At 42.7% G+C, this 13,283-nt stretch overlaps 1 protein-coding gene across 2 annotated transcripts in view; it reads right to left on the minus strand.

Annotated features, from left to right (window-relative positions):
* tenm4 (teneurin transmembrane protein 4) overlaps window positions 1-13,283 on the minus strand; it is a gene marked incomplete at its 5' end in the record, with an annotated part of 244,856 nt that overhangs the window by 68,242 nt on the left and 163,331 nt on the right. The window contains 3 exons of one of the 2 annotated variants that reach the window (XM_079513576.1): window positions 4,872-5,104; window positions 11,255-11,275; window positions 12,814-13,063. In XM_079513576.1, the coding sequence (XP_079369702.1) occupies window positions 4,872-5,104; window positions 11,255-11,275; window positions 12,814-13,063 (504 nt within the window). The remainder of the gene's footprint in view (window positions 1-4,871; window positions 5,105-11,254; window positions 11,276-12,813; window positions 13,064-13,283) is intronic. The other variant, XM_079513575.1, reaches the window with a different exon arrangement.

Here is a 13,283-nt window from a genome sequence, read left to right on the forward strand (position 1 = left end):
CAGCCTCCCACGTCATCTTCAGGAGGGAACTGCATGGTACCAGCTCCACTTCCCTCTGCTTTCCTCCGTCCAGCTGATGCACTACGTACTGTATGTGAAATTTCAAAATACTGCAGATAACCAGTTCCCACCCTGTTGGTACACACCTCGATCAGGCTCAAGAACAACCCTGTTGGTACACACCTCGATCAGGCTCAAGAACAACCCTGTTGGTACACACCTCGATCAGGCTCAAAATACTGCAGATAACCAGTTCCCACCCTGTTGGTACACACCTCGATCAGGCTCAAAATACTGCAGATAACCAGTTCCCACCCTGTTGGTACACACCTCGATCAGGCTCAAAATACTGCAGATAACCAGTTCCCACCCTGTTGGTACACACCTCGATCAGGCTCAAAATACTGCAGATAACCAGTTCCCACCCTGTTGGTACACACCTCGATCAGGCTCAAAATACTGCAGATAACCAGTTCCCACCCTGTTGGTACACACCTCGATCAGGCTCAAAATACTGCAGATAACCAGTTCCCACCCTGTTGGTACACACCTCGATCAGGCTCAAAATACTGCAGATAACCAGTTCCCACCCTGTTGGTACACACCTCGATCAGGCTCAAAATACTGCAGATAACCAGTTCCCACCCTGTTGGTACACACCTCGATCAGGCTCAAAATACTGCAGATAACCAGTTCCCACCCTGTTGGTACACACCTCGATCAGGCTCAAAATACTGCAGATAACCAGTTCCCACCCTGTTGGTACACACCTCGATCAGGCTCAAGAACAATCCTGTCTGTTGTTGTAATACCATTCTTTAACCCATTCAGGCCTGACGTCGAAATTAAAAAAGAAAAAGTTTTCTAAATCATGACAATTTTCGGAAAGATTTGAGGCACATTTTAACGATTTTTCAAAAATAGCAGACCTACAAGTTCATAGCGCGCCACTCGGTGGCGCGCTATGGGCTTGTAGATCTGCTATTTTTCAATAGCTAAATTATAACAATGTTTAAAACACCAAAACGGGTTCCCGCCCCAAAATGGGTTAATGGTTAATGTGGTTAAACGCTAACGTGACATGGATGCGTTCCAGGTCTCAATGGATTAATTCAATAAATTCAAACGTTGTTACTGTAGTTAAAATAATTGTCTATCTTTCAAACAATACAATATGTAACATGCTAGCACTAATAGATTATTTATTTGATTATTAATTTGTGTCATGCTGCCGTGGCATTTCTAGGGAGCGGTGGTTCTGGGACTCTTCAAGGTTCCTTTGGGGGGACCCTCACAGGTCTGTAACTCTGACAGTATACAGATAAAATCAAATGGACCTGTCAGCTATGGTGGCTCCTTAAAATGTCAAAGTTTGAGAACCACTGATAGAGAGGGTACAGGGCTACTGCACAGTGCATTCACAGTGTCGCACAGGGATGCTGGCTGCATGTATTTTCTAGTCGGGAATGAGAATATGTTGGCTGCAGAAATCTGTGTTTCACTCGATGGACACTATGCTGGGCTCTGCTCTGTCTACAGTGGAATCACTATTCTGATATCATATTATTGGGTACCTTTCTCTCCCTCATGCTTGTCTTATCCGTTTTTTGATTGATTGAATACTTTAACAAGATTAAATATCACTTATTTTGTCCAAGACGTCCCCAGACATCTTTATAATTACACCCGTAAGGAGGCCCAGGACGTCTGGAGACATCTTAAGGTATGTTTTAATGGTATAAAACCGGATCGCTATAATCCATTTTTGAAAGGGCCGTTGCTAGGAGATCAGACTTGACAGTGTGAGGTAGTAATGGAATATTATACCTCCCGGTTTTAGGGGGAAATGGAAGGCGGGGCTTTTCAGAGTAAAATCTGTAAAAAGTGTTAATGTAGGCATGTAGTACAGTCAAAAGAACTTAAGAAGAACTAAAAATGTACTCAATTCATCAGTAAGACACAACATACAAGCTCAATAGCAGCAAAAGGTATAGCCTATTGACAGAAGTTGGGGTGGGGGTGGAGGGGCAGAGGATGTTCAAAGGTACTAAGCCTTATTGTATTTTAAGGTCATCCATTCTTTTAGGTTAGTGTTGAGGTTGAGGTGGTGGGTACTTTTCTCTCTCTCTCTCTCTCTCTCTCTCTCTCTCTCTCTCTCTCTCTCGAAGGTATGATTCCATTAAGACTTTGCAAAAATAGGTAGCGTATATTCATTAAGTCGAAAAAAGAAATGCGCATTGTCGGTCGTTTCCATCCACTGATATATGCGACTCATGGGAGATACAAGATAAGTTCTGAAATAAGCAGTAGGTGGCACTATTTTGCCAGTAAAGTGAGCCGCGTGTTATATTTGTCTTTTTGACACAAAAATATTATACACGGACTGTCTGGTTGTCAATTCGGCAACAAGTCCTATTTATGCTGTGCAGAGGCTGTCAGGGGACAGGTTTTTAGCTGGTAAGACTAGAATCACTAGATTGTAGCCTAAATATTAAAGTAATTTCCTGACTTTGTATTTAAGGGAGATTCAACTATAAGCCGAACACATTAATAAATAATAGCCTATAATAAAGATGTTTTTCCCCCCCCGACAGCCTGCTGCTCCTCGCAAACACAACACACACAGAATCAGATACATAATATATAGCCGCCTATAGCTTACTTTTGCCTGATTTGTGCTTCTTACCACGGTACAGAACTGATTCAACGCATGTCATGTGTGTGTGTGTTCATCCCTATAATAAAGTGTGTTTTTTCCGACAGCCAGACACACACACACACACACACACACACACACACACACACACACACACACACACACACACACACACACACACACACACACACACACACACACACACACACACACACACACACACACACACACACACACACACACACACACGTATAGACTGTTGCTTGATATGCGCTTCTTAATTACCACGGTACATTACCACGGTACATTGTGTCAGCTGACAACGCTGACAACACTTCTCATCGGGCACTTGGACTTTTACATCGTATTGTTATCTGCATGACACCATCGTGCGACATGCAGGCTTGAACTTGCATTCATTTCTGGGCGCATATGTACAGTATATGCTATAAATTGGTCGTTTATATATTGACTGCACTATCACTGCAGCTGGTAGCTATACAGTGTACGTCTCTCATCAATGCAAACGGCAAAAGCCGTTCGTTGTTTCATCACGGTTGCTTGCAATGCCAGGCAACTTATACCAGTTTAAAAGCATCCTTATAATTGGTCGTGATACATTCTCTATGGACATTATAGCAATAATAGCGTATTTTAGTAGTCTCCCCTCGTACGTTCCGAGGTGTTTTGGAGAATTATATTCATCTAACTTCCATGATCAACGCTCTCCGGGTGCAAGAGCCTGCAGACAGCAGAGGCTTGGAGAGTGTGTATAGGCTAAATCCACATCCCAGCCACCCTGGCCACCCATCCTCCCCACCCTGGCCACCCATCCTCCCGTTCAAGTCCACTGATTAACCATTGCGTGTTTTTTTTTCTTTTCCAACTGTTCAAAAGCAATATAATGCGAGTTCAATGCCTTTGTGTGTCCATATACCCCATTCGCGCATTTCACTTTTTCGATATATAGCCCAAAAATCCACCCCTGCGAGCGCAAAAGTGTTTTTTGCAAAAAAATGGCCTTATTTGCATTTTTAAGTGTTTCCATCCAGGAGTTTTTGCGCAAGAGCCTTAATGCGCAAAAACATGGCTTAATGGAAACACAGCTATTCTCTCTCTCTCTCTCTCTCTCTCTCTCTCTCTCTCTCACGTCTGTCTCGTTCATATCTGTCCTAGGGCTGCTTGCACAGCACGCTGAGCGACATTCTGTTAATGAATGCTGCTGTAAACCTTCCGTAAACCTTCCAGTTGGATATAAATGTTATTTTGGTACATGAATCATCCCTCCCGACGGAGATCAAAACGTGAGGATGCGTTCTGAATGATGACTACTGCACCTTGCAGCTATGGAAGAGCAAATGCTCAGGAAACATAATATAGGCTACAGCACTTTTAAATAAAAATAAAAAATAAAACAAAATCCATTGCTTGAAAATCACCTACAGTCAGCTCGCTAGCTCCTAGTGGAAAATAGAAAATACACACAGAAAATAGAATCCAATATGTGGAAACTAAGAGTATTGATCCAGTAGCTGGCATGTCATTCCTTTAGCTATCCAGCAACACAATCTATCAGAAACGCTGCATGCAATTTCCCCACATGGATCAACAAAGGCTTATCTTATCTTATCTTATCTTAGAAAGATACATGGAAAACAGGGAGAAACATTTCAATTAATTTCATAGAACCCAATATTCTTCCCATAAACTGATATTTCACCCATGCCAACATGTATGGATAGAAATGTAATAATTAAGATGCATACAGCCGTAACTTTAATATATTTAGTTTTACTATCTAAAGACACTGCTAAATTATAATCATATACCTGTCAAACTAGTTCTCCAAAGTGAGTGACACCGACAGTCACAACACTAGAGGGAGCAACCATGATCTGGTACCACCCACATTTTAGAACAAACCATCCATCCATGATTAGAGGATGTGAATCACCAGTTTCTTTCAAAATTGGCCTGAAGGAGACCACTAGGGGAGGTAAATGTAATTCTCCCCATCTCTTCAGTGTTTGTATTTTGTTGACGACATGAATTATTGTTATTTTTTATGCAGGACACTGTACCAAGTGTTCCATCAATCAATCAATCAATCAATCAATCAATCAATCAATCAATCATAGGGCTAGCTCAAAGACAACACAAATAACAGACAGACTGATTGATGACAGTGTGTGTAGTGCAGTGTGCTATACCGTACCTCTGGGGTTAGTGAGGGTGGCCTCGGTGGCCTTGCCACCGTCCCCACAGCGGGTGTCATCGTAGGGCAGACACTGGTCACCGGTCCCCGCCACCAACTCTGCGTTCTTGGACACGTCTTTTACAACGTTCAGGTTCCTCACCTTGAACACCTTCCTGCTGCTGGTGTCCGACAGGTACACCGCCCCGGTCACCGGACTGGTGGCCAGGTAGTATTTATGAGCAGGACTGGAGCTGGAGGGCAAGAAGGTGATAGATAGAGGGGAGAATAACATATACACAAATCAATACAAAGCTGGAAGAGGGGGCAGCACACCACTTTCAATAGGGGGAAAAAATAACCTAATTGAATTGAAATAGATCCAAAAACCAATTGGAGAGTTGGTTGGACACAATGACACTGTGAACCAAAGGACACGGACATTTTAAAGTAGAATGAGATTAAACGTGGCATAATGGCGGCTGCCGATTGATCCTGGATATGGGGTAGCTCATTTGCAAATCCATATTTTCTGGAGAGACCAGGCAAGCTGATTCTCTCTGCATTCAAGGAAACACATGATGGGAGACTCTTTGGTACGGCTATGCATGTGTAACTTATTTCCCAGGCCACAGGGCCGAGGAGCGACTTCAAATCATCACGATTATTTACAACGTTTGCCTCCATAAAGTTAATTAAGGATTATTAAATGAGATTGTGGTTAATCAGACTTATCAATATGGTCTTTTGTGTAAATCATTTCTTTGTGTGAGATGAACACTAATGAATATGAATAAATAAAATGTATTATTCGATTAACCTACAAGACCAAAATTAAGTCAGTTATTTGTTCTAAACATCGGTTTCAATATATTTTCAGTTTTTGCTCTGTTTAGTGCATGGTTGCAGATTATGTATCATATGATATTGCTGAGTGACATTTTGGACACACTTTGGTTGCTTTCCTTACAGAAGAAGGCACATTACTTTAGTTGCAACATATCATCATGCATCAGACAGAGAGCCCACAAAAGGAAAATACTTCTTTTATGTTTCTAACAATGTCGACACAGTAATCCACAAAAGAGGGGCTGGCAAGCTTTAAGAGACAGGGAAAAAAGAAGAGCAGCCAATCACATTGTAGCAGGACACACAATATCTGGACAAAATCAGCAGCGAGACACGGAGAACTTGTACGCCAAAGTCTTCTCTCCGGGGATCATTCAAGCTTTCTCTCCATCTCCCACCTCATCTAATTTCATCCCTTATACCTTATGAAACATATTAGCTTCCATTTTCCGAAATGCATCGGCCTGCACTTACTTACTGTACTTCTTTTTTGATCAAATTCAAATCAATGAACATGATGTGAACTACTGCCATAAATTATGCAGTGTAAGCTGTAATGAAGTCTCAGAGAGCTGAATAAAAGTCCCCCGCTCTCCAAATCCTGTAAAGGCGTCTTACATAACTGAGAAATTACTCCATACCTAATGGGGATGTGCACTGCTGTAATGTGTCTGCAGCGGAGGTCCTTAAAGGGCCACATCCCACTGTGTGGTGGACCTGCAACACTTCATCCAACTAATCATTTTTATCAATTATATTGTCACTGTGGGGCAGAAACCTCTTATCTCCATATTCTAACGTTTTGTGTCTTTGTGTCAATTAAAGGGATTGTGACATTAAAAAAAAGTTTTTTGTTTTAGGTTTTCTGAGCTCAATTGCACCCAAAAAACCTGAACTTTTAACATTCAGTAGATTTTCTGTGGTCTGGGGTTTTCTGGCTCAAACAAGTGCTCTGATTTTCCTGCTGTTTGTAATGTCACAGCCTGCAAATCCCATATATGTCAATGGGATTTGCCAGCAGATGTCACTGTTTTCACTGTTTTGCCTGTTTTCATTGCAGCTCAAAAGGCTTCCAAACCCCAGAGAAAACTCCAGACCACAGAAAATCCACTGAATGTTCAAAGTTCAGTTTTTTGTGTGTAATCGAGGTCATACAACCTAAAAGAAAAACGAAAAATTAAAATAAATGAAAATTAATGTCATGAAACCTTTAACACTCTACTAAGTAGAGTGTTAAAGGTTTCATGACATTAATTCTCACACAAACGCATCAAAAGAAGCAGATATTAGGCTCGTAATGCCGCGCGAAGTTGACCTTCCATTAGGAACCACCACCATGCAGAGACGTCCCCATCCCAGTGGACAGTTTTGCCATGCATTGTGATACTTAGTGTCACCTCAGAGGATGACCGGGGCACTTCTGCCAGACCTGATGATCATTACAGTGCAGCCTGTCAGCAGCACATCATTCAAAGCGGATTAAGACAGAATCGCAGATATAACCTTGGGGGCTTCTTCTGTTGCTGTGTGTGTGTGTGTGTGTGGGGTAATGCTAAATCTCATATTTTCATAAGACTACGGGAGTGCAGGGACCAGTGTGTTGGACGTCGGTGGTACCACTGTCAACTCCGATGTATCATTTTTGAATGACAATTGACCTGCAGTGAATCGGTGATGGCAGGGGCCAGTGCAGGCTGGTTGAACCTGAGGCGATGGTGTCACAGCTTGAGCAATCTGACTGATCAGACGTCAGTGTGCTGGCACCTGGCACATTTCCGGACAGAACCAGCAGCGTGTCGCAGATTCATAAAGAAAAGAATAAAAGCCGGCTTCCATGCCGCCATATATCACGGGAGCAGTTCACGGATCCAACCTGACCCCCGTATATGTACGCCTAGAACGATGCTGATCTCCATTCCCCCGCAACCTGTGTGGAACTAGCAGGCGTTATTCTCTGACCTTGAGCCGCGCGGCAGCCGTAGACTCCCATCTATATTCACTGACAACATCTAGTTTGTGGAAGATAATTGGATTTCGCTGCATGCTGGCACACCGATGGAGGAGGGGGGGGGGGGTGTTCAGGGTTGGAAGAGATGGGGGGGCTCCTTAGCGGGGGGCCAGAGCACATTGCAGTGAGATCATCACACGTCCCCCCACACCCGCGCTTCCCTATCGTCGGCTCACATACCAATGAGAGGCGGACGCACATTTTCCGACACAGACACACACACTGTGTTCTCATAGGAGACATCTCCTTTTTGAGTGGTGCAGCCACTCCATTGCGGAGCTGTGTGTGTGTGTGTGTGTGTGTGTGTGTGTGTGTGTTATATTACTATACTTGTGAGAGCCACATGTTCTCACTGGTATAGTAGAAGTTTGGTATAGTAGACAGTGAGGACCATTTTCCTATAGTTTTCCTAAACAAATCTAAACGCATACAGGTCTGCAAGGACCTTTATGCCTGATGTATACTTAGTTGCGCGCCAGTGTCAAGCACTGAATACAGTGGATGTACAATCTCACATCGCGTTGCAGCTTTGCACATGAGCGTGTAGGTTCGCTATTTTTAGCTTTAGGGTTACGGTTGAAAATGGCATTCATAAAATCTCAGCTGGAGTCTAGCTATTTATTGTGGATGTGACTGAGTCATCCTCGGCTGGAGTGAAGACCCTCACATAGTTTAATAGTCAAATCAATAGTTCCTCTGCTTGAGACCTGCTTTCTAACCCAGGGCACACAAATGGACACCATGTCACATGGGGGCCAGGGGCCTTTATCCACAATGTAAATGTTGATTATTCAAAAATATGACTTTGCGACGCGTTGTGAGATTGGCAAAGTGACACATTGTGGTCTTGTAGATCGGCTATTTTCAAATAGCCATGGCTGAAGTGCTTAGTGCATGTATTACAAAATAATTGTCGAGGAGTAAATGTACAATATTTACCTCTGAGATGTATAAGTATAGTAAATGTATTGAAATGGAAATGTATGTATGGAAATACTCCAATTGTAATACATCAAAATTATACTTACTTACTTGTACTTTCGACCACTGAGTACAAATACAAAAAGTTTTAATATGGAGATATAATATGTATGCGTTTACCTTTGGCTTTCACACAGGCAGAGAGCAATTACACCACGTGTCATTGTGAGGAGCAGATAAGAGGAGGAATTTTCTTATACTGCAGAAACTAATTTGGTGCCGCACGCCTGAAGACAGCCCACGTTAACCCAGAAGACAAGAAGACTTATTTTATGACTGTTATGACATTTCTATCAATAATGAATTGCGACCGTAGGTCGCATTTACTATAAAAAAGTGCATCTCCCGTCCGTCCACCAGTTAGTCACCCAACGCCTCCATGGTCACGCCTCGTGATATCACACCTCCATATATGGTCACGCCTCGTGACATCACGCCTCGTGACACATCACGCACCCATATATGGCCATCTCCATATGAAGATCACAACACTGACCTCATCTAACGCTGGATAACCATACATGGAGAAGACGGGATCATCACCTAGATCTGCATATGGAGCCGGCCAGCAACTCTACATCTGACCTCAAACCTCAAACCCTTAGATCTCCATATATGGAGCTGACCTGGTCTGACATTCCATATGTTGATTTACCCCCACCCATCCTTCCCTGACATTCCATATGTTGATCTGACCTAATCAGAACCTGTACACTCAAGACACGCTCCATACAGTATGGCTATAGTACAGAATTCATTCCATATTATGTTGATCTGATCCCCATGCCAAAGCGCCAGCGCTCGCCCTCAGGGCGTCTTACTGGTGTATGTAACCAAAACAGGTTTGATACAAGTCGCAAAGATAATTCTCAGCTTCTCAAATGCATGCCAATGATTTTGTGTATGAAGCCACACAGTCCTGTTACACATTGACTGTCAGCTAAATCAGATTTTTGATCTTGAAAATGGCCAAGCTCACTATTTATGTTTTCACATTTCTGCAAGTAAGTAGCCTATGTCTGTCAGCTCATGAATATCAGTGGTGTAATGGAATGTATTTTATTTTCTTCAGTTATATTTTTGTACGTTGTCACGTTTTGGTTCACAGTGTGTTTCTAGTCTTGCTCTGGGTTGTAACTTGTATACGTAATTATATTTTATATTTTGTCCTGTGTATTCATTGGTCTGTTTGGTACTGTCAAAAAAAGTGTCCAATAAAGCACTAATCACAAAAACAGTAGTGTAATGAATCATGAACAATGGAAGCTTGGGAAATGTAGGTAAAGCCTGATGTATAGTTGCTTGTGTTGTGTCACGCATAAAAGATTGCAGATCTACAAGCTCACAATGCATCAGGGCTTGTAGATCAGTTATTTTCTGTGCACAAGACAGTACACAACTAAATATAACTCGGCATAGAAGAACCAGCAGCGAAGAGATGTGCATGCATGCACATCCCAAACAAAGTCCTGGACAAACGGCAGATCAACAGTGAAAAAAGTATAATGTCCACACGCTGCACTCGATCTTCAACAGGGATTTTCAGCAAATTCCTGATGAAGATCGAGTGATCTTTGATCTAAACGTTGATTAAGAATTAAGAATTATTACGCGATTCTACAAATGCCTTCCAAATCAGTAGTTCTCACACTTTTTCAAAAAGGTCTGTTCTGCGCTTGTACATCTGCTATTTTTGAATAGCCAGCGCAATAATTTAAAATGGCACAGATGCTTTTGCGGTTTAAAGGGATAGTTCCGAATTTTTTAAGCTGTATGAAATACTTGCCATTAATATAGTGGTTGCAACTGTATTAATTGATTGCCCGAGTCCTGTGGTGGGAGTTCTGCTCTGGTTTTGGTGAAATATTATATAAGTAGTTCTGGTCATTTTGTGGGGGGCACAGGGGGTCACGCAGTAAAAGTAAATGAATCCACAAAACTAACATGATTTGTATTGTTGACCTATTTCTAAAATATTACTGCAACTTTTGTTCATTTTTGACCCCTCTATCACACAGAACTATGTTTTTTGGGTCCATATCACTACGCCCAAAAAATAGTTCCATGTGATAGAGCGGTCAAAGTTGAACAAAAGTTGGTCAAATATTTGAGCAAATAGGTCAACAATACAAATGACGTTAGTTTTGTGAATTAATTTACTTTTACTGCGTGGCCCCTGTGCCCCCCACAAAATGACCGGAATTACTTAATATTTCACCAAAACCAGAGCAGAACTCCCACCACAGGACTCTGGCAATCAATTAATACAGTTGCAACCACTATATTAATGGCAAGTATTTCATACAGCTTAAATTTAAAAAATCAGAACTATCCCTTTAAATGGGTTAAAAAAGGTTTGGCTGAGAACCGTTGTGCGGACGTTATACTTGTTCAGCAAATGAAGCAGCAGACATTGAACAAAATGACACAACACAGAATAAACAGACGACATCCAGGTGCAGGCATGCCCTGGTCTGAGGCGCGTTTTGACCACAAGATGGCCGGAACATGGGGACTTGTCAAACGCACCTTTCATTCATTGCAACTCACACTTAGCGAGGCTTACCTATGCCTGAAGTCTTTATTTCTGTCAGAGTAAACCAGATGGCATGAAATGGGAGAGAACGGAAGGAAGGGTTAGTATAATGCCTCAAAGAAACTATGTTACTCAGTGTACATCAAAACCTAGCATCTGTCTAACCACATGAAACCTAGTGGCGTAGATGTGAAAACAAGAGGGGACCTGATTTAGAACCCTGAGGGACTCCACTCCAGGAATGCTTAAATAGCATGGGGCGGCAGTGGCCGCCGGATGTTCCATCCTGGGCTCCCCCAGAGTTAGTGTTGAAGTGTCCTTGAGCAAGACACTGAACCCCCTAATTGCTCCCAATGTGTAGGTTGGTGTGTGAATGGGTGAATGTAATGCACAATATGTGAAGCGCTTTGGATAAAAGTGCTATATAAATGCACCATTTACCATTTACCATTTATGTTCTCTACGTAAATCAGTGGTTCTCAAAAGTTGGACACCTCCAGGGGTCCTGGGGGGAGGGGGTTCAATTTTTCAATCTGGGGGTCCCTAACATGAATAGGCTTGAGAACCATTGTGCTATGTAAATAACATTCTTAACATTTTGTAGGGAAGAAAAATAAAAAATATATAACATAGTGACAAAGCTACGTCTGCATTGGTAAACTAGCATCTACTGAAAAAAATAAAGCAGGTGTCAAGTGTGGATATAAACGAGAGGAGTGCTAGTGGGGTGAGATGGAGTATGAAGAGGAGTGTTCAGTAATTAAAAGTCATGACAAAGAATCCCACTCACTCCTTCAAAATGACACTAACAAAGAAATGAATCTTTCTCCAGAGTGGTTAGTTGCTGTTCAGAGACCCCATTAAATTCTCAGGAGCCCCCTATCAAGGCCAGGCTCCAGCTGATGCAGGTGGGTGTATGAGAGGTGAGGCCATCAATCCTGGACCTACGGGGGCCTTTCCCTTGTCTGTCGATCTCAACGGGCCTCCGCTTGGTTTACGACCTGCAAGCGCTCGTAAAACCAAATCTGTAGGCCTGTCACAATTATTACATAATCGCCTGTTCGGAATTATTTGACACGCGATTACTGTGCACCTTCATAATCGCTTACGTCCATCTGCATGAATTCCATCTGTAGAACAATAGCAGAAATGCGATCTAGTTCGCATTGTGCGTTGTGACGTGCTGTGAGCTTGTATAGATTTTAGTCATTTTAGTATACTGTTTGGACCATTATATATTTTTGTATTACTGGTGCCAGTCATTATCAGTTATTCATATCATACAGAAATGTAATTTTAGTTTCCAGTGTTCAATGCAACATTCACAATTGAACCATTAATTAATGGACCACAACGGAAACAAGCCCCCTACAATATGTGGCTTTTTGCGTTATCCTATTAGTAAAACTTTTGAATATGCTATTATTTTATTAGCATTATAGCTAATAAACTAAAGTATCAATCAATCAATCACAATTATCTGTGTGACAATGAATCGTCCAGCTCGGATTTCGTGAACGCGACAACCCCACACCTACAGTATCTGAGCTCACCCGCGGCCTGCTCGGCGGCCGGTTGGCTTTGCTTACCGGAGCTCAAGGACGCTGGTGACGTTCCCGTTGAGGAAGATCCTCCTCACGTAGTTGAAGTCGCCCACGTACAGGCTGCCGTCAGGGCCGCATGCCAGCGCCACCGGTGCCAGCAGCTTGTTCCCGTCCGCCAGGCCGTTGCAGCTGGGGCACGAGATGCTGCGGCGGCGCCCGTTGCCCATCACACTGCCGATGACGGGGGGCTGCTGGGAGATGAAGGCGTTCTCGCCGTTCCCCATGTGGAGGATGCCTTCAGAGAAAGAGGAGAGGATTAACACAAAGATGTCTTGCTTTCAAAATGTTTTCAAAATGTCTTTGTTTGATTCGTTCAAATCTACCCGTTCTTGTTTTGGATTCTTGTTTTATTTTTTTGCGGCTTACGCCTTTTATTGGTTTTTGAAGGGACAGACAGTAGGCTGACAGGAAACGGGAGAGAGATGGGGGAAGACATGCAGTAAAGGCCGTGACGG

The sequence above is a fragment of the Electrona antarctica genome, assembly GCF_951216825.1.
Source record: "Electrona antarctica genome assembly, chromosome: 11".
NCBI classification, from domain to species: Eukaryota; Metazoa; Chordata; class Actinopteri; order Myctophiformes; family Myctophidae; genus Electrona; species Electrona antarctica.